A 20,215-nucleotide genomic window follows, 5' to 3' on the forward strand; every position below is an offset into this window, starting at 1 on the left:
TGTGTCAAACTCCACAGGGTCTGTCTAAAACTCTGAAACACACCACCAGGCAGGATCCGGCAAGGTTATACTTTATTTAAAACCTGGCCAGAGTTGAATCTGGGTCTCTCTTCGAAAAAGGAAAGAATTCGGAAGAAAATGAAACAAACTTCAAACCGTTAAGACAAAACAAAACTGCACGCTTGCACTTCCTCTTTGATAGAACTTCCATCGTTGCTGCCTCACAGGGCCAGAGACCCGGATTCGACCCTGACTACGGGTGCTGCCTATGCGGAGTTCGTACGCTCTCCCTGGGACCACGTGGGTTTTCTCCGGGTGCTCAGGTTTCCAGCGATGTCCCAGATGTGGGCTTGTAGGGTTTAAGTTGTGAGATAGTCTCTAGTGTGTAGCGTTTGACGGTCGGCGCGGACTCGGTGCGTTGAGGGGTCCCGTTTCCGCACGGGCGTGAGAACGGGGTCTCTTAATCTTCCCCCAGCCCCCCCCCCCCCCTCTCTCTCTCCCCCCTCAAAGTTCAGCCCGTTGCCCATGAGGTTGTTCCTGTTGCTATGTGCACTGCTCTGTGCCTCCGTCTCCCTCTCTCTCCGCATCTGCTCCTTCAACGTACAGACATTTGGCAAAGCCAAGGCTGCCAAGGAAGAGGTGATGGAGACTCTGGTCAAGGTGAGTGTGCGAGACTCCCCCTCCCTCCTTCCCTCCGGCCACTCCCAGTCCAGATCCTCCCTGTCTCAGGTCCCTACGCCCCATCACCCCCTCCCCGTCTCTGTCACCCCTCTCCATCTGTAACCCCCTCCCCACGGGGTTACCGGCAAAGATCCTATAGCGGAGCAAGATAGACCACCCCTAAATGCAATGGGCTGACGTGTAAACAGACAATAGGTGCAGGAGGAGGCCATTCGGCCCTTCGAGCCAGCACCGCCATTCATTGTGATCGTCCCCAATCAATAACCCGTGCCTGCCTTCTCCCCATATCCCTTGACTCCACTCGCCCCTAGAGCTCTATCTAACTCTCTCTTAAATCCATCCAGTGACCTGGCCTCCACTGACCTCTGTGGCAGGGAATTCCACAAATTCACACAACTCTCTGGGTGGAAAAGTGTTTTCTCGCCTCAGTCTTAAATGGCCTCCCCTTTATTCTAAGACTGTGCGTGTGGCCCCTGGTTCTGGACTCGCCCAACATTGGGAACATTTTTCCTGCATCTAGCTTGTCCAGTCCTTTTATAATTTTATATGTTTCTATAAGATTCCACCCCTTCATCCTTCTAAACTACAAGCCTAGTAGTACACAACAGAGCGGAACGTGGGCCTTTTTTCCATCCATTTCAGTAACCGGACCCGACCCGACCCGCAGTGTAATCAACGTTGCGGGGGAACAGTTTGTGTTGATAAATTTAAATTCTGAAAATTAGAAGATTTTTCCCAAATAAGTTTTATTTTTAGGATGATGTTTCCGTAACCGGCTTCCGTCTCCGCGCTAGTATCTTTGCTCCGATACGACCGGGGTGGGTGGGGGTTACTTCCGCGGTGAAGCGGGATTGACGGAGGCTGTGTATTGTGGACAGATTGTATCCAGGTGTGACATCTGCCTTCTGATGGAGGTGCGGGATTGCCAGGGGAAGGTGGTGCCTCAGTTCATCTCCTTGCTCAACAGGTGAGTGTCCGTGAAGTCTTGGGGGGGGTGGGGGCGTCTGCGCTCGATTCCCCCCCCCCCCCTCTCCATCCCGTAATGCTGGGCTATCGTTGAGCCCCGTACCAACACTGGAGGCTCGAGAGGTGTTGGTAGTTAGGATTTATAGAAACATAGACAATAGGTGCAGGAGTAGAGGCCATTCAGCCCTTCATGCCTGCACTGCCATTCAATATGATCATGGCTGATCATCCAACTCAGTATCCCATCCCTGCCTTCTCTCCATACCCCCTGATCCCTTTAGCCACAAGGGCCACATCTAACTCCCTCTTAAATAGTCAATGAACTGTGTGGCCTCGACTACCTTCTGTGGCAGAGAGTTCCAGAGGATGTTGCCATGGCCTCAGCTACAGGGAGAGGTTGGGCAGGCTGGGATTTTATTCCTTGGAGCGTGTGTGAATCGAGAACCAGAAGACAATAGACAATAGGTGCAGGAGTAGAGGCCATTCGGCCATTCAAGCCAGCACCGCCAATCAATGTGATCGCGGCTGATCATCCCCAATCAGTACCCCGTTCCTGCCTTCTCCCCATATCCCCTGACTCCGTTATCTCTAAGAGCCCTATCTAGCTCTCTATTGAAAGTATCCAGGGAACCGGCCTCCACCAATCTCTGAGGCAGAGAATTCCACAGACTCACAACTGTGTGTGAATAAGTGTTTCCTCAACTCTGTTCTAAATGGCCGACTCCTTATTCTTAAACTGTGTGTGTGTGTCCCCTAGTTCATGTTGAGAGGGGAAAGATTTAATAGGAACCAGAGGGGTAAGGATGTTGCCGGGACTCGAGGGGCCTGAGCTACAGGGAGAGGTTGGGGCAGGCTGGGTCTCTATTACTTGGAGCGCAGGAGGATGAGGGCAGATCTTATAGAGGTGGATAAAATCATGAGAGGAATAGATCGGGCAGAGTCTCTTGCCCAGAGTAGGGGAATCGAGGACCAGAGGACACAGGTTCAAGGTGAAGGGGAAAAGATTTAATAGGAATCTGAGGGGTAACTTTTCCACACAGAGGGTGGTGGGTGTATGGAACGAGGTAGTTGAGGCTGGGACTATAAGAAAGTTTAGACAGGTACATGGGCCAACATGTTAGTCCCATCCTGTCATTCAGGCTTGGAGTGTGACTTCTGTATCCTGGGCCTGACTCATAGACTCTCTCTGCTCAGCAGACAGGACCGCCAGGGCCTGTACACACACGTGGCCAGCGAGAGACTCGGCCGATCGTCCTACAAGGAGCAATATGTCTTTGTATACAGGTAACTGTGTCCCCTGAGAGATGTGGACGTATGATTTCTGTAAAATGTCCCTAGTGTGTAGGACAGGACTAGTGGAGTGATTGTATTGGATAATTACAGATCCACTCACAGAGTCGCCCATCCTCAATTTTATGTGTTGTACAAGTGTTCGCTGGTTGGCACAAAACGCTGGAGTAACTCAGAGGGACAGGCAGTCTCTGGAGAGGAGGAATGGGCGATGTTTCGGGTTGAGACCCTTCTTCAGACTGATGTCTGGGGAGGGACAGAGGTAGAGAATGTAGTCGGAGACGGTAAGACTAGTGGGAGGTAGACAAAAGTGCTGGAGAAACTCAGCGGGTGCAGCAGCATCTATGGAGCGAAGGAAATAGGCAACGTTTCGGGTCTATTTCCTTCGCTCCATAGATGCTGCTGCACCCGCTGAGTTTCTCCAGCACTTTTGTCTACCTTCGATTTTCCAGCATCTGCAGTTCCTTCTTAAAGACTAGCCGGAGAACTGGGAAGGGGATGGATGGAGGGAGAAAGTTATCTGAAGTTAGAGAAGTCAATGTGGTGTGAACTACCCAAGCGAAATATGAGGTGCAGCTCCTCCAATTTGCACTGGGCCTCACTCTGGCCCTGGAGGAGGCCCAGGACAGGAGAGTCGGATTGGGAACGGGAAAGGGAGTTGAAGTGCTGAGCCACCGGGAGATCAGGTAGGTTAAGGCGGACCGAGCGGAGGTGTTGGGCGAAACGATCGCCGAGCCTGCGCTTGGTCTCGCCGATGTAGAGAAGTTGACACCTGGAACAGCTGGATACAGTAGATGAGGTTGGAGGAGATGCAGGTGAACCCCTGCCTCACATGGGAAGACTGTCGGGGGTCCTTTGATGGAGTCGAGGGGGGGAGGTAAAGGGACCAGTGTTGCAGGATGTAGAGAAGTTGACATCTGGAACAGCTGGATGCAGTAGATGACGTTCAAATGGTTGTTGTGGACCGAAGGGCCTGTTTCCACACTATCTCCTGGCTAAACCAAGACACAAAGTGTTGAAGTAGCTGAGCTCAGGCAGCATAGTCTAGTTTAACTAGGTGTGATCATTGTGGGTGGAGGAGTGCATTGTTCTATATTCTTCTGTGTCCCGGTGGGGGGGGAGAAGGGGCGCCCGTCACACCTCACGGACTATATTTCCCCCTCCCCCCACAGGTCGGATAAGGTGAGGGTCCTTGCTGTGCATCAGTACAAAGCCCAGGGGTCCCACGCCTTCCATCGAGAGCCCACCGTTGTTTTATTCTCCGCACCTAACACGGGTAAGCTGGGCCCAGCCGGGGAGGGTGGGCCGTTAACAATCTAGAGTGCTATCCCACAGACGGACACAACACGCCCCAAACTTAGTGGCTCCAGTGAGCTGTCTGTACGGAGTTTGCAACTTCTCTCTGTGACCGGGTGGGGTTTCTCCGGGTGCTCGGGTTTCCTCCCACACCACAATGGTGGCGCAGCGGTAGAGTTGCTGCCTTACAGCGAATGCGTCCGAGACCCGGGTTCCATCCCAGACTGCCTGTACGGAGTTTGCACGTTCTCCCTGCGACCTGCGTGGGTTCTTCTCCGAGATCTCCAGTTTCCTCCCGCACTCCAAAGACGTGCAGGGTTGCAGGTTGTAATTGGCTTGGTGGTAAATGTAAAAATCATCCCCAGTGTGTGTAGGATAGTGTTAGTGTGCGGGGATCGCTGGTCGGCACGGACCCGGTGGGCCGAAGGGCCTGTTTCCACGCTGTATCTCTAAAACTAAAAAAACTCCACAAAGACGCACAGGTTTGCAGGTTAATTGGCTTTGGTAATAAAATGTAAAAATTGTCTCTAGTGTGTGTGGGGCAGGGCTGGTGGATTGTAGATGCCACAGATGCTGCCTGACCCGCTGAGTTACTCCAGCACTCTGTGAAACGTCACCTATCCATGTTCTCCACACAGATGCTGCCTGACCCGCTGAGTTACTCCAGCACTCTGTGAAACGTCACCTATCCACGTTCTCCACACAGATGCTGCCTGACCCGCTGAGTTACTCCAGCACTCTGTGAAACGTCACCTATCCATGTTCTCCACACAGATGCTGCCTCACCCACTGAGTTACTCCAGCACTCTGTGAAACGTCACCTATCCATGTTCTCCACAGATGCTGCCTCACCCACTGAGTTACTCCAGCACTCTGTGAAACGTCACCTATCCATGTTCTCCACAGATGCTGCCTGACCCGCTGAGTTACTCCAGCATGAACCAGCATCTGCCCTTGAAACCCACCTTTGCTGCCTCTAGTCTCATTCTCGTTCTCCCTCCCGACTCTGTTGTGTTGCAGAGGTGAAAGAATTTGCGCTGATCCCACAGCACACCTGCCCAGGGGCTGCGGAAAGGGAAGTGGATCAACTCTACGATGTGGCCCAGTTCGTTCGAGGGCTGTGGAACACAGAGGTAAGAATGACAGTGGACACCAGGTTCAGGAGTCGTGGGCCTGGGCTTCAGCGAGAGGTTCAAGTGGGTGATATTGTAGATAGTGAATATGGTTGTAGCAAGATGGGTTGGTGGGAGTTTAGTAAATGTGAGGAGTAACTCAGTGAGTCAGGCAGCATCTGTGGAGAACATGGATAGGTGACGTTTCACACAGAGTGCTGGAGTAACTCAGCGGGTCAGGCAGCATCTGTGGAGAACGTGGATAGGTGACGTTTCACAGAGTGCTGGAGTAACTCAGCGGGTCAGGCAGCATCTGTGTGGAGAACATGGATAGGTGACGTTTCACAGAGTGCTGGAGTAACTCAGCGGGTCAGGCAGCATCTGTGGAGAACATGGATAGGTGACGTTTCACAGAGTGCTGGAATAACTCAGCGGGGCAGGCAGCATCTGTGGAGAACGTGGATAGGTGACGTTTCAGGTCAGGGCCCCATCGCAGATAAACGTGGGATTGTTTGCTGTGGAGCGTCGGAGACTGGATAGAAGTTTCTTTGGTGAATCTGTGGAGTTCATTGCCACAGAGGGCGGTGGAGGCCAAGTCTTTTGGCGTTTTTAAAGTTGATCAGTGTCAAAAGGTTACAGGGAGAAGGCAGGAGAATGGGGTTGAGAGGGAAATATAGATCAGGCAGGGGACTCGATGGGCCGAATGGACTAACTCTACTGCTCTCCCACCTCTGTCCCCAGAACATCATGATCCTGGGGGATTTGAACGCTGGATGCAGGTACATCCGGTCGTGGGGAAGAATCCGACTGCGGACACAACCGGGATTTCACTGGCTGATCGGAGACGGAGCCGACACGACGGTCTGCAGCTCCACCAGCTGCCCGTACGACAGGTAACGGGCGCGGAGACGGGGTGTGTGTGTGTGTGTGGGTGGGGGGAGACGAGCTGGAGGATGAACCTTCGTATCACCAGGGGCAGAGACTGGAAGTTTCACGGGGGTGTCTGTGTGGAAAGGCAGAGTTATTCCTTCCCTCCCGCTCACCGTAATTCTCCTCTCCCCAGAATCATTGTGCACGGAGCAGCGTTTTACCGAGCCATCTCCCCGCGATCGGCAAAGGTGTTTGATTTCAGCCGGGCCTTTGGTCTGACGGAGCAGGAGGTGAGGAGCGGGGCACTTTGTCCGTCTCTGGGCCGGGTACAAGTTCATTGAAAACCCTCGTCTCTCTCCTTTAGACTTTAGACATACAGCACGGAAACAGGGACAATGTGCAAACTTCCTAGTCAGGGCAGCCCCGAGACCTGCAGGTTTATTAGTTACAACTGCGGATGAGGAAGTGGGAAGCCGCAGAATGCTGGAGTGACTCCGCAGGGACAGGCAGCATCTCTGGAGAGGAGGAATGGGTCTGAAGAAGAGTCTCGACCCAAAACGCCACCCCTTCCTTCTCTCCAGAGACGCTGCCTGTCCCCGCGGATTTACTCCAGCATTCGATTTTAAACAAGCACCTGTAGTTCTCTCTTACTAAGCACGAACAGATGATCGATGGTCGACATGGACTCAGTGGGTCAAAGGACCACGGTGTCTAAACTTAATCCTGATCGTTCAGTTCTGTTTGTTGTCGTGTGTAACCGAGACCCCAGTAGCAGAACACTGCGCACACACACACACACACCTCGAACATCCTCGTCTTGTGTAATCAGTGATGCTGCTGGAAGCTAGAATTTCATTCTCCTTGTATCCCACTGTACTTGTGCTTAGAGAGAGAGATACAGGTGTACGCTGACCATCCATCCCCTGCTCGCCCCACACACACACACCAGGGACAACTAACGCCCCACACACAGACACACACTAGGAACAATTACGCCACACACACACACACACACCAGGGACAACTAACGCCCCACACACACACCAGGGACAACTAACGCCCCACACACACACACACACCAGGGACAACTAACGCCCCACACACACACACCAGGGACAACTAACGCCCCACACACACCAGGGACAACTAACGCCCCACACACACACACACTAGGGACAACTAACGCCACACACACCAGGGACAACTAACGCCCACACACACACACACACCAGGGACAACTAACGCCCCACACACACCAGGGACAACTAACGCCCCACACACACACACACTAGGGACAACTAACGCCCCACACACACCAGGGACAACTAACGCCCCCCACACACACACACTAGGGACAACTAACGCCCCACACACACACACACACTAGGGACAACTAACGCCCCACACACACACACACACACTAGGGACAACTAACATCCCACACACACACACACTAGGGACAACTAACGCCCCACACACACACACACACACTAGGGACAACTAACATCCCACACACACACACACAGCACCCAAGGCCAGGGTGGAAACAAGACAACTCACTCTCTCCTGTTCCCCGCAGGCACTGGCGGTCAGCGACCATTTCCCAGTCGAGGTGGAGGTCAAGGAGAGACAGAGGGGACGTGACGAACTCTGACCCCCCCCCCCCCCACCCCCAAGAGACAACAACTTCACCCGAACACTACAGAGGCAAGGAACTGCAGATGCTGGTTTACAGGGACAACAAGGCACAAAGTGCCGGAGTAACTCAGCGTCGCTGGAGAACAGGGAACGCTGCAAGAAACCTTCTCTCCTCACCTCACCCCTTTGTGTGTTTTCCTCTCTGGCCTTTATCCAGCCAGCTGCCTGTACGGGTGAGGAGGGTTATTGACCAGGGGGTGGGTGAATCAAGGCCAGAGATGGAAACACACGAGGGGGGGAGAGAAGGGAAGGGAAGGGGGGGGAGAGAGAAGGGATTCTCCAGGTGGGACAACGGGAAATAAAAAACTCTTGTTTGTTTAAAAAAGGAGAAGGTGCTGGAGTAACTCAGTGGGTCAGGCACTGATCTAGAGGGAGGGAGAGGAGCCCAGCAATGTGGACACAGATGGAGGTCTAAGTTGGACGTTGGACAGAGATGAAAAGACAGAAGGTGCAAGATGAGGTGTGAACTGGGAAAGATAGAAAGCCAAAGAACTGGAGACTCTAGTCTACAAAAAAAGATTCAGAGTGCTGGAGTAACTCAGCGGGTCAGGCAGCATCTGTGGAGAACATGGATAGGTGACATTTCAGAGTGGCTGGAGTAACTCAGCAGGTGCAGCAGCATCTATGGAGCTAAGGAAATAGGCAACGTTTCGGGCTGAAACCCTTCCAGGTTTCGGCCCGAAACATTGCCTATTTCCAGAAGGATTTCGGCCCGAAACGTTGCCTATTTCCTTAGCTCAGCGGGTCAGGCAGCATCTGTGGAGAAGGTGGATAGGTGAGGTTTTGGGTCCAGACTCAAGTCCTCTATCCATGTTCCCTACACAGATGCTGCCTGAGCCGCTGAGTTACTCCAGCACTCTGAGTCTTTTTTTAAACTAGAGCCTCCAGTTCTTTGTTTTTCTATCTTTCACAGCTTCTGTTTTACTATCTCTGCCTTGTAACCTTGTTCTCCACTGCTGCTGCTGCTGCTGCCAGAACTCTGTGTCTAACTAACCCCGACTCTAAACAATGTACAATAAAAGAGACTCTGTACTCCTGTGTGTGTTTCACTGATCTACTCACCTGTGTGGCACGATCGATAGACCCGTTCACCAGGAAGAAGTGGGCAGACAGGCGGTCAGACTCACTGGGACTTTATTCACCAGATAGGGAGAGGGAGAGGGAGTAGGAAGCCCTCAGGCGGTGTGCAGAGCCCGCCAGATGCTGAGGGGGCCCCGGCTGGGGATGTACTTCACCCCACAGCCGTCGGGAACCAGCCGTTTAGATGTCAGCATCTCGTCAAAGTCCTCCGTGTTGAACTTGGTGAAGCCCCACTTCTTGGAGATGTGGATCTACATTGGGGGGAGGGGAAGAGAGAGAGAGAAAGCATCAGTAACACAGAACCACCCTGGCATTGCTTACAACACAACCCCCTCTCCCCATGATACAGAATCTAGAGACAGGCCCTTCGGCCCCATCGAGTCTGTGTCGACCAGCGATCCCTGTACACTATCCCACACACACTGGGGACAATTTACATCAAGCCGAGTATCCGACAAACCCGCACGTCTTTGGAGTGTGGGAGGAAACCGAAGATCGGAGGGGGGGGGGGAGAACATGCAAACTCCGCACAGACAGCGCCCGTAGCCGGGATGGAACGCGGTGATGCCGCGCGACTCGCTCGCTTGCTCTCACCTTCTGCCGGCCGGGGAACTTGAACTTGGCTCGCCGCAGAGCCTCGATCACATGTTCCTTGTTCTGCACCTTGGTGCGGACGGACATGATGACCTGGCCAATGTTCACCCGGGCCACGGTGCCCTGTGGCTTCCCAAACGCACCTCGCATCCCCGTCTGGAGCCTGAGTGGGGGGGGAAGAGAGACACAGAGTGAAGCACAGGGAGTTGGAGGAGAAAGGGGGGGGACGAGAGGGGCAGGGGCGCGGAGAACCAGGAAGATGAACAAGATAAATGGGGGTTTAAAGCCCCTGTCCCACGATGCGAGTTCACCCAAGAGATCTCCCGAGTTTAAAGAAAAATCAAGCTTGTGGTCCTTCATCACGAGTATTTATTACTCTTGGCAATTTTTCACACTGTTGAATAAACGTCACAATTCCCGCGTTTCCAGAGTACCTGCCGTTAGCGTTACGAGCCGCTACGAGACATCCACAAGCTCCGACGTACCCGCTACGTACATACCACGAGCTAGGGAGAGCTCTTGAATAACCTCGTATGGTGGGACAGGGGCTTAAGAAGGAACTACAGATGCTGGACAACTCGAAGGTAGACAAAAATGCTGGAGAAACTCAGCGGGTGAGGCAGCATCGATGGAGAGAGAAGGAATAGGCGACGTTTCAGGTTGAGACCCTTCTTCAGACTGAAGAAAGATAAATGGGATGGATGGGGAGGAGAGGATGTTGCCAGGACTAGAGGGTGTGAGCTACAGGGAGAGGTTGGAGCAGGCTGGGTCTCTATTCCATGGAGCGCAGGAGGATGAGGGGCGATCTTATAGAGGTGGATAAAATCATGAGAGGAATAGAGTCTCTTGCCCAGAGTAGGGGAATCGAGGACCAGAGGACACGGGTTCAAGGTGAAGGGGAAAAGATTTAATAGGAATCTGAGGGGTAACTTTTTCCACACACAGGGTGGTGGGTGTATGGAACGAGCTGCCAGAGGAGGTAGTTGAGGCTGGGACTATCCCAACGTTTAAGAAACAGTTAGGTAGACAAAAATGCTGGAGAAACTCAGCGGGTGCAACAGCATCTATGGAGCGAAGGAAATAGGCAACGTTTCGGGCCGAAACCCTTCTTCACACTGATGTGGGGGGGAGGGGAGAACAAGAAACAGTTAAGACAGATACGTGGATAGGACAGGTTTGGAGGGATATGGACCAAACGCGGGCAGGTGGAGACTAGTGTAGATGGGACATGTTGGGCCGAAAGGCCTGTTTCCACACTGTATCACTCTGTGACTAGTGTAGATGGGGCATGTTGGGCAGTGTGGGCAAGTTGGGCTGAAGGAAGGGCCTGTTTCCACACAGTATCACTCTGTGACTAGTGTAGACGGGGCATGTTGGGCGAGTTGAGCCGAAGGGCCTGTTTCCACACTGTATCACTCAGTGACTGTGAGGGGAGGAGGATGCGGGGAGCGTGATGAACGGGGAGGGGGTGACCAGGAGGGTCGGAGCGAGCGGGGACGAATGTTTCACCGGACCCTTCATGCGACCTGCACGGAGAGCAGCCGGCCGCGTACACTACCAGTGAGTTACTGTTCGCAGCCCTTGCACACCTAGCCTCGACTGTACAGAGGCCGGTCGGCTTAACTGACTGCGGTGGGGAGGGAGGGAGAGAGGAGAGGGGGGGGAGGCCTCACCTGTCGGCCCCCGCGCACGACAACATCTTGTTGATGCGGATGACGTGGAAGGGGTGGAGCCGCATGCGGATGTGGAAACCATCTTTGCCGCACGTCTTCACCATGTACTTGTTGGCGCAGATACGGGCCGCCTCCAGAGCTGCCGGTCACAGACAGAGAGAGAGAGAGAATGTGAATGAGTAAATGGGAGGGAGAGAGAGTGAATGAATGAGAGACAATAGACAATAGGTGCAGGAGTAGAGGCCATTCGGCCCTTCGAGCCAGCACCGCCATTCAATGTGATCATGGCTGATCATCCACAATCAGTACCCCGTTCCTGCCTTCTCCCCGGAATATCTTTAAGAGCCCTATCTAGCTCTCTCTTGAAAGTATCCAGAGAACCGGCCTCCACCGCCCTCTGAGGCAGAGAATTCCACAGACTCACCACTCTCTGTGAGAAAAAGTGTTTCCTCGTCTCCGTTCTAAATGGCCGACCCCTTATTCTTAAACTGTGTGTGTGTGTGGCCCCTGGTTCTGGACTCCCCCAACACCGGGAACATGTTTTCTGCCTCTAGTGTGTCCAAACCCTTAATAATCTTATATGTTTCAATGAGACCCCCTCATCCTTCTAAACTCCAGAGTGTACAAGCCCACAGCCGCTCCATTCTCTCAGCATATGACACAGTCCCGCCATCCCGGGTATTAACCTGGTGAACCTACGCTGGGCTCCCTCAATAGCAAGAATGTCCTTCCTCAAATTAGGGGACCAAAACTGTACACAATACTCCAAGTGTGGTCTCATTAGGGCCCTGTACAACTGCAGAAGCACCTCTTTGCTCCTATACTCAACTCTTGTTATAGAAACATAGAACATCTGTCACTATAGACAATAGGTGCAGGAGTAGAGGCCATACCTGCCTTCTCTCCATACCCCTGATCCCTTTAGCCACAAGGGCCACATCTAACTCCCTCTTAAATATAGCCAATGAACTGTGGCTTCAACTACCTTCTGTGGCAGAGAATTCCACAGATTCACCACTCTCTGTGTGAAAAATGTTTTTCTCATCTCGGTCCTAAAGGATTTCCCCTTTATCCTTATGAAGGCCAACAGGCCAAAACTGCACATAATACTCCAGGTGTGGTCTCACCAGGGCCCTGTACAACTGCAGAAGGGCCTCTTTGCTCCTGTACTCAAAGTCGAGAAGCAGAGGAAGGCCTCGACATGAAACACCATCCCCAGACATGCTGCCGGAGCCACTGAGTTACGACCAGGTGAAGGGGGAGGGATGTTGAGGGTGACGTACCTTCAGAGGAGAGCTGCTCGTACTCATCAGAGACCATGTGGCCACATAGCGGGAATTCATCCACCTTTGCCTTCTTGCGGCCCAAGTCAAAGATCCTGATCTTGGGATCTGCCCGTGTGAAATGGGAGAGTAAACAGTTAATACAGTCCGCGTTCACCCTCTCACCTTAAAGTTACGCCCTCTAGTCTTTGACATTCCCACCCTGCAGCTAAGATGTTGACAGACAATAGACAACGGGTGCAGGAGTAGAGGCCATTCGGCCCTTCCAGCCAGCACCGCCATTCACTGTGATCATCCCCAATCGGTACCCCGTTCCTGCCTTCTCCCCTGACTCCGCTATCTTTAAGAGCCCTATCTAGCTCTCTCTTTAAAGTATTCAGAGAACCGGCCTCCACCGCCCTCTGAGGCAGAGAATTCCACACTCACACAACTCTCTGGGTGGAAAAGTGTTTCCTCGTCTCCGTTCTAAATGGCTGACCCTTTATTCTTAAACTGTGTGTGTGGCCCCTGATTCTGGACTCGGGAACATGTTTCCTGCCTCTAGCGTGTCCAAACCCTTAACAATCTTATAAGTTTCAATGAGATCTCCTCTCATCCTTCTAAACTCCACAGAGTGTACAAGCCCAGCCGCTCCATTCTCTCAGCATATGACAGTCCCGCCATCCCGGGAATTAACCTGGTGAACCTACGCTGGGCTCCCTCAATAGCAAGAATGTCCTTCCTGAAATTAGGGGACCAAAACTGCACACAATACTCCAGGTGTGGTCTCACCAGGGCCCTGTACAACTGCAGAAGGACCTCTTTGCTCCTGTACTCAACTCCTCTTGTTATGAAGGGCAACAGGCCAAAACTGCACACAATACTCCAGGTGTGGTCTCACTAGGGCTCTGTACAACTGCAGAAGGACCTCTTTGCTCCTGTACTCAACTCCTCTTGTTATGAAGGCCAACAGGCCAAAACTGCACACAATACTCCAGGTGTGGTCTCACCAGGGCCGTGTACAAGAGTGATGTACATGGTGAATACGTACCGGGGACACCCCTGCAGAAGCGAGACTTGGGGTACGGCTTGTTCTTGCAGTATCTGTAACTGAAAGCGAGGTGTCAGCAAGCCCACCATTCAGCCCGTCGAGCCCGCTGCTACCCCCCCCGGGACAGAGAGCAATCCCTGCTCCACCTCAGCGCGTCCCATCTCCCCTCCCTCCCCACCCAGCAGCTCATTACAATCCAGGGGCAACCACCCCTTCCCCCCACCCGACGGTCCTGAGGCCAACACCTGACCTGCCATAGACAACTCACCCTTGCCCTCCCCCTCCCCATTGAGACATCTGAACCTCCCGCACACCCCCCCCCCCCCCCCATCACCACCCAGGGGAGACCCCGACTCCAGGTCCGACGTCACTCACCAGCGCGCGGGTCGGCGGCCCATACTGCCAGATGCTGTGGGGAGAGGGTGGGAGGTCAGTCACGTGTCCGTCTACCCCCCCCCCCCCACCCCCACTGGTTGCCACGGCGACTCCCGCCACCCCCACCCTGTGTTCCACCTCCTCACTAGGAGAACCCCCCACCTACGACCGTCACCAGAGACCCCCCCCCCCCCAGGATCTCGGACACGATCGCCATGGTGACTCTCCCACCCTCTCATCTCTGTAAGCCATGTTACTGGGGCAGAATTAGGCCATTCGGCCCATCGAGTCCACTCCGCCATTCAATCACAGATGATCTATCACTCCCTCCTAACCCCATAACCCCCGCACTAATCATCAATCTATCTATCTCTGACATAAAAATATCCACTGACTCGTCCAGGATGAGAGGTGATCCCATTGAAACGTGTAAGATTATTAAGGGTTCAAAAAGGAACTGCAGATGCTGGAATATCGAAGGTACACAAAATTGCTGGGGAAACTCAGCGGGTGCAGCAGCATCTATGGAGTGAAGGAAATAGGCGACGTTTCAGGCCGAAACCCTTCTTCAGACATTTTTAAGGGGTTGGACACGCTAGAGGCAGGAAACACGTTCCCGATGTTGGGGGAGTCCAGAACCAGGGGCCACACACACACACACAGTTTAAGAATAAGGGGTCGGCCATTTAGAACGGAGACGAGGAAACACTTTTCCACCCAGAGAGTTGTGAGTCTGTGGAATATGCAATTTGGTCGTAGGAATAAAGGCATAGACTAAAGAAATCGGAGGCTGCCAAGGGTCTCTGGAGTGCTGGTGCTGGGTTCCCAATAAGATTCACGAGGATGTTGCCAGGACTAGAGGGTGTGAGCTACAGGGAGAGGTTGAGCAGGCTGGGTCTCTACTCCATGGAGCGCAGGAGGATGAGGGGCGATGTTATAGAGGTGTACAAAATCATGAGGGGAATAGATCGGGCAGAGTCTCTTGCCAAGAGTAGGGGAATCGAGGACCAGAGGACACAGGTTCAAGGTGAAAGAGGAAAAGATTTAATATGAATCCGAGAGGTAACTTTTCCACACAGGTGGGTGTATGGAACGAGCTGCCGGAGGAGGTAGTTGAGGCTGGGACTATCCCAACATTTAAGAGACAGTTGGACAGGTACATGGATAGGACGGGTTTAGAGGGATATGGACCAAACGTGGGCAGGTGGGACTAGTGTAGATGGGGCATGTTGGGCTGTGTGGGCAAGTTGGGCTGAAGGAAGGGCCTGTTTCCACGCTGTATCACTCTGTGAGGAGGAGGAGGATGCGAGGAGCATGATAAACGGGGAGGGGGTGACCAGGAGGGTCGGAGCGAACGGGGACGAATGTTTCACCGGACCCTTCATGCGACCTGCACGGAGAGCAGCCGGCCGCGTACACTACCAGTGAGTTACTGTTCGCAGCCCTTGCACACCTAGCCCCGACTGTACAGAGGCCGGTCGGCTTAACTGACTGCGGTGGGGAGGGAGGGGAGAGGCCTCACCTGTCGGCCCCCGCGCACGACAACATCTTGTTGACACGGATGACGTGAAGGGGTGGAGCCATCCTTGCTGGAATAGATCGGGTAGACGCACAGAGTCTCTTGCCCAGAGTTGGGGAATCGAGGACCAGAGGACACAGGTTCAAGGTGAAGGGGGAAAGATTTAATAGGAATCTGAGGGGTAATTTTTCCACACAGAGGGTGGTGGGTGTATGGAACGAGCTGCCAGAGGAGGTAGTTGAGGCTGGGACTATCCCAACGTTTAAGAAACAGGTACATGGATAGGACAGATTTGGAGGGATATGGACCAAGCGCAGGCAGGTGGGACTAGTGTAGATGGGACATGTTGGCCGTGGTGGGCAAGTTGGGCATGTTTCCACGCTGTATCACTCTATAAGTTGAATTGGTGGTAACAAAGGCAAACTCAATTGATTGTCCAGAACCAGGGGCCACACACACAGTTTACGAATAAGGGGTCGGCCATTTAGAACGGAGACGAGGAAACACTTTTTCTCACAGAGAGTGGTGAGTCTGTGGAATTCTCTGCCTCAGAGGGCGGTGGAGGCCGGTTCTCTGGATGCTTTCAAGAGAGAGTTAGATAGGGCGCTTAAAGATAGCGGAGTCGGGCTCTGGGGGCGTTTTATTTGGTTTTAATTCCATAATAAATATAATATACATGTATCTATACACATGCATTTAATGGACATATATAATATATATGTATATATACACATTAAATGCGTGTATATATATATAATATTTATGTATATATACACATTCAATGTGCATATAAATAATATATATGTATATATACATTCAATGTGTGCATATAAATATAATATATGTATATATACACATTCAATGTATATACAATATATGCACACACATTTAATGTATATATACACGTTCAATATATATATATATGGATAAATACATATATATATGCACATATTATATATATATACACACATTTCATGGATAAGCTTTTCCCATTGAGAGTAGGGAAGATTCAAACAAGGGGACATGACTTGAGAATTAAGGGACAGAAGTTTAGGGGTAACATCTTTACTCGGAGAGTGGTAGCTGTGTGGAATGAGCTTCCAGTGGAAGTGGTGGAGGCAGGTTCGATTTTATCATTTAAAAATAAATTGGATAGGTATATGGACGTGAAAGGAATGGAGGGTTATGGTCTGAGTGCAGGTAGATGGGACTAATAATTATTATAATACATTTTATTTATGGGCGCCTTTCAAGAGTCTCAAGGACACCTTACAAAAATTTAGCAGGTAGAGGAAAAACATGTAAGTGGAAATAAATAAATAGTAGAGACATGACTAGTACACAAAGACAGAATTCAATACAAAACACAATATGAGGCAATTCATGCACAGATGAAAAGGGAGGGGGAAGTGGGGCTAAGGATAGGCAGAGGTGAAGAGATGGGTCTTGAGGCGGGACTGGAAGATGGTGAGGGACACGGAATTGCGGATCAGTTGGGGGAGGGAGTTCCAGAGCCTGGGAGCTGCCCTGGAGAAGGCGCTGTCCCCAAAACTGCGGAGGTTGGACTTGTGGATGGAGAGGATGTGGATCAGAGGGACCGTGAGGGTCGGTAGGGGGAGAGGAGGTCAGTGAGATATGGGGGGGGGGGGGGGGGCAGATGGTGGAGGGCTTTGTAGGTGGGGACCAGGATTTTGTAGTTGATCCGGTGGGAGGTGGGAAGCCAGTGAAGTTGTTTGAGGACTGGAGTGATGTGATGAGGACTGGGATAGAAACATAGAAATTAGGTGCAGGAGTAGAGGCCATTCGGCCCTTCGAGCCTGCACCGCCAATCAATATGATCATGGCTGATCATCCAACTCAGTATCCTGTACCTGCCTTCTCTCCATACCCCCCTGATCCCTTTAACCACAAGGGCCACATCGAACTCCCTCTTAAATATAGCCAATGAACTGGCCTCAACTACCTTCTGCGGGAGAGAATTCCACAGATTCACCACTCTCTGTGTGAAAAATGTTTTCCTCATCTCGGTCCTAAAAGATTTCCCCTTTATCCTTAAACTGTGTGTGTGGCCCCTTGTTCTGGACTTACCCAACATTGGGAACAATCTTCCTGCATCTAGCCTGTCCAACCCCTTAAGAATTTTGTAAGTTTCTATAAGATCCCCCCTCAATCTTCTAAATTCTAGCGAGTACAAGCCGAGTCTATCCAGTCTTTCTTCATATGGAAGTCCTGACATCCCAGGAATCAGTCTGGTGAACCTTCTCTGTACTCCCTCTATGGCAAGAATGTCTTTCCTCAGATTAGGAGACCAAAACTGTACGCAATACTCCAGGTGTGGTCTCACCAAGACCCTGTACAACTGCAGTAGAACCTCCCTGCTCCTATACTCAAATCCTTTTGCTATGAATGCTAACATACCATTCGCTTTCTTCACTGCCTGCTGCACCTGCATGCCTACTTTTAAGGGTCTGAAGAAGGGTTTCGGCCCGAAACGTCGCCTATTTCCTTCGCTCCATAGATGCTGCTGCACCCGCTGAGTTTCCCCAGCAATTTTGTGTACCTTGCCTACTTTTAATGACTGGTGTACCATGACACCCAGGTCTCGTTGCATCTCCCCTTTTCCTAATAGGCCACCATTCAGATAATAGTCTGCTTTCCTGTTTTTGCCACCAAAGTGGATAACCTCACATTTATCCACATTATATTGCATCTGCCATGCATTTGCCCACTCACCCAGCCTATCCAAGTCACCTTGCAGCCTCCTCACAGCTAACACTGCCCCCCAGCTTCGTGTCATCCGCAAACTTGGAGATATTGCCTTCAATTCCCTCATCCAGATCATTAATATATATCGTAAATAGCTGGGGTTATATGGTATATAAAAATGTGCATATAATTATACACACACACATTGAATTGTCTCCCTCATTTATTGATGTTGTTTACACTGTATAATGTTGATGGTGCCCCAGTTCAATGTGTATGTCAAAGGTCAAAGGTTGATTTATTGAATGTGTGTGAGTGATTGGTGGTGGTCGGAGGGGCCGTAGGCGCAGATTGGCAGCCACGCTTCCGTCAGTCTGCCCCAGGGCAGCTGTGGCTACAGAAGTAGCTTACCACCACCGAGTGTGACTGAGGAGTGAATGAATAATGCGATGTAAAGCGCCTTGAGTATTAGAAAGGCGCTATATATATAAATCCCATCCATTATTATTGTTATTATTAAATGTAGTGAAATTCTTTCTGCCAATGCAGCACATAAAAAAGAATGCAAGCATAACAATAATAAATAGCTAGTTTAACATAAAAACATCCCCCCACAATGGTTCCCATTATGGGGGAAAGTCCAGTGTGTGTGTGTGTGTATATAATTATATGCACATTTTTATATACCATATAACAACTCCAGCGCGTTGTTGTTGTCTCTCTCTCCCACCCATGGCTGGAAGGGCCGAACGGCCTCCTCCTGTACCTATTGTCTACATAGAAATTAGGTGCAGGAGTAGAGGCCATTTGGCCCTTCGAGCCTGCACCATTCGCCATTCAATATGATCATGGCTGATCATCCAACTCAGTATCCCATCCCTGCCTTCTCTCCATACCCCCTGATCCCTTTAGCCACAAGGGCCGCATCTAACTCCCTCTTAAATATAGCCAACGAACTGTGTGGCCTCAACTACCTTCTGTGGCAGAGAATTCCAGAGATTCACCACTCTCTGTGTGAAAAAAGTTCTTCTCATCTCGGTTTTAAAAGATTTCCCTCTTATCCTTAAACTGTGACCCCTTGTTCTGGACTTCCCCAACATCGGGAACAATCTTCCTGCATCTAGCCTGTCCAACCCCTTAAGAATTTTGTAAGTTTCTATAAGACCCCCCCCTCAATCTTCTAAATTCTAGCGAGTACAAGCCGAGTCTATCCAGTCTTTCTTCATATGAAAGTCCTGACATCCCAGGAATCAGTCTGGTGAACCTTCTCTGTACTCCCTCTATGGCAAGAATGTGGTACAAAGTCCAGTGTGTGTGTGTATAATTATATGCACATTTTTATATACCATATAACAACTCCAGCGCGTTGTTGTTGTCTCTCTCTCCCACCCACGGCTGGAAGGGCCGAACGGCCTCCCCCTGTACCTATTGTCTACGTGTCTATCCCTCCCCCTCCCCCCCCCTCCAGCGCCCGCGGGCCGCCGCTCCGTCGTATCTCCGGGCCCTGTGCGGCCTTGTGCGGCCCTGAAGCCTGCGGCCGGCGCCCAACTCAAGTAAACCTCCCCCCCCTCTCCCCTCCTCCCCTCCCCTCAGTCTCGGGGGGTGTCGCCGTGTAGACGGTCTGTCCCTCTACACACACACACAGAGAGGGGGGAGAGGGAGGGAGACATAAACACACACAACACACACACGCGTAGAGTCTCCGCACCTGGAGCCGCGCCGCCGCCAAAGAGAAGCCGAGCCCGCCCGGCGCCGCCTTATATAGCCGCCCCCTCGCCCCGCCCACACCAGACGTCACTTCCGCCCCCCTCTGCTGCCCAAAGAGGGACTGGGGATGGGGGCGGAAGTGGAATCGCGTCATCTGGGAACCAAAGCTCATAGAGGAGCTCTATGAGCCCAGCGGCTCCACTTCCGCCCCCATCATCTCCAGCCCCGCCCCCACCCATCCCTAGCCCCGCCCCCCCATCCCAGTGACGCGCTTCTGTCCCCAGCCCCGCCCCCCATCCCAGTGACGCGCTCCCCCCCCCACCATCCCCAGCCCC

General features: G+C 52.0%; 2 protein-coding genes and 2 non-coding genes across 5 annotated transcripts; 1 reads left to right on the top strand and 3 right to left on the bottom strand.

The window, feature by feature from the left end:
• The first annotated feature begins 525 nt into the window (after window positions 1–525).
• On the top strand, window positions 526–8,537 carry LOC116970414 (deoxyribonuclease-1-like). Its single transcript, XM_033017065.1, has 9 exons — window positions 526–660; window positions 1,560–1,648; window positions 2,845–2,931; window positions 4,110–4,213; window positions 5,254–5,366; window positions 6,087–6,238; window positions 6,409–6,505; window positions 7,795–8,110; window positions 8,285–8,537. The coding sequence occupies exons 1-8, from the start codon at window positions 526–528 to the stop codon at window positions 7,867–7,869; spliced, it is 852 nt and encodes a 283-aa protein (XP_032872956.1). The 3' UTR covers window positions 7,870–8,110; window positions 8,285–8,537.
• A 493-nt stretch (window positions 8,538–9,030) lies between these two features.
• Window positions 9,031–19,901, bottom strand: rpl10 (ribosomal protein L10). 2 transcript variants are annotated; one of them, XM_033017066.1, is made up of 7 exons: window positions 19,882–19,901; window positions 13,949–13,982; window positions 13,574–13,632; window positions 12,544–12,651; window positions 11,261–11,399; window positions 9,588–9,750; window positions 9,031–9,244 (listed from the first exon to the last, which is right to left on the bottom strand). In XM_033017066.1, the coding sequence occupies exons 2-7, from the start codon at window positions 13,969–13,971 to the stop codon at window positions 9,089–9,091; spliced, it is 648 nt and encodes a 215-aa protein (XP_032872957.1). In that variant the 5' UTR covers window positions 13,972–13,982; window positions 19,882–19,901; the 3' UTR covers window positions 9,031–9,088. The 2 variants fall into 2 exon arrangements, with proteins under 2 accessions (XP_032872957.1, XP_032872958.1); XM_033017067.1 differs by having other exon boundaries at window positions 13,949–13,985; window positions 19,882–19,896.
• Window positions 11,086–11,220, bottom strand: LOC116970421. Its single transcript, XR_004411134.1, has one exon. It is a non-coding gene; the product is annotated as a small nucleolar RNA SNORA70 (small nucleolar RNA).
• Window positions 15,311–15,445, bottom strand: LOC116970420. The gene has a single exon (XR_004411133.1). It is a non-coding gene; the product is annotated as a small nucleolar RNA SNORA70 (small nucleolar RNA).
• Window positions 19,902–20,215: the final 314 nt, after the last annotated feature.

Source organism: Amblyraja radiata, unplaced genomic scaffold, assembly GCF_010909765.2.
Source record: "Amblyraja radiata isolate CabotCenter1 unplaced genomic scaffold, sAmbRad1.1.pri scaffold_862_ctg1, whole genome shotgun sequence".
Lineage (NCBI taxonomy): Eukaryota > Metazoa > Chordata > Chondrichthyes > Rajiformes > Rajidae > Amblyraja > Amblyraja radiata.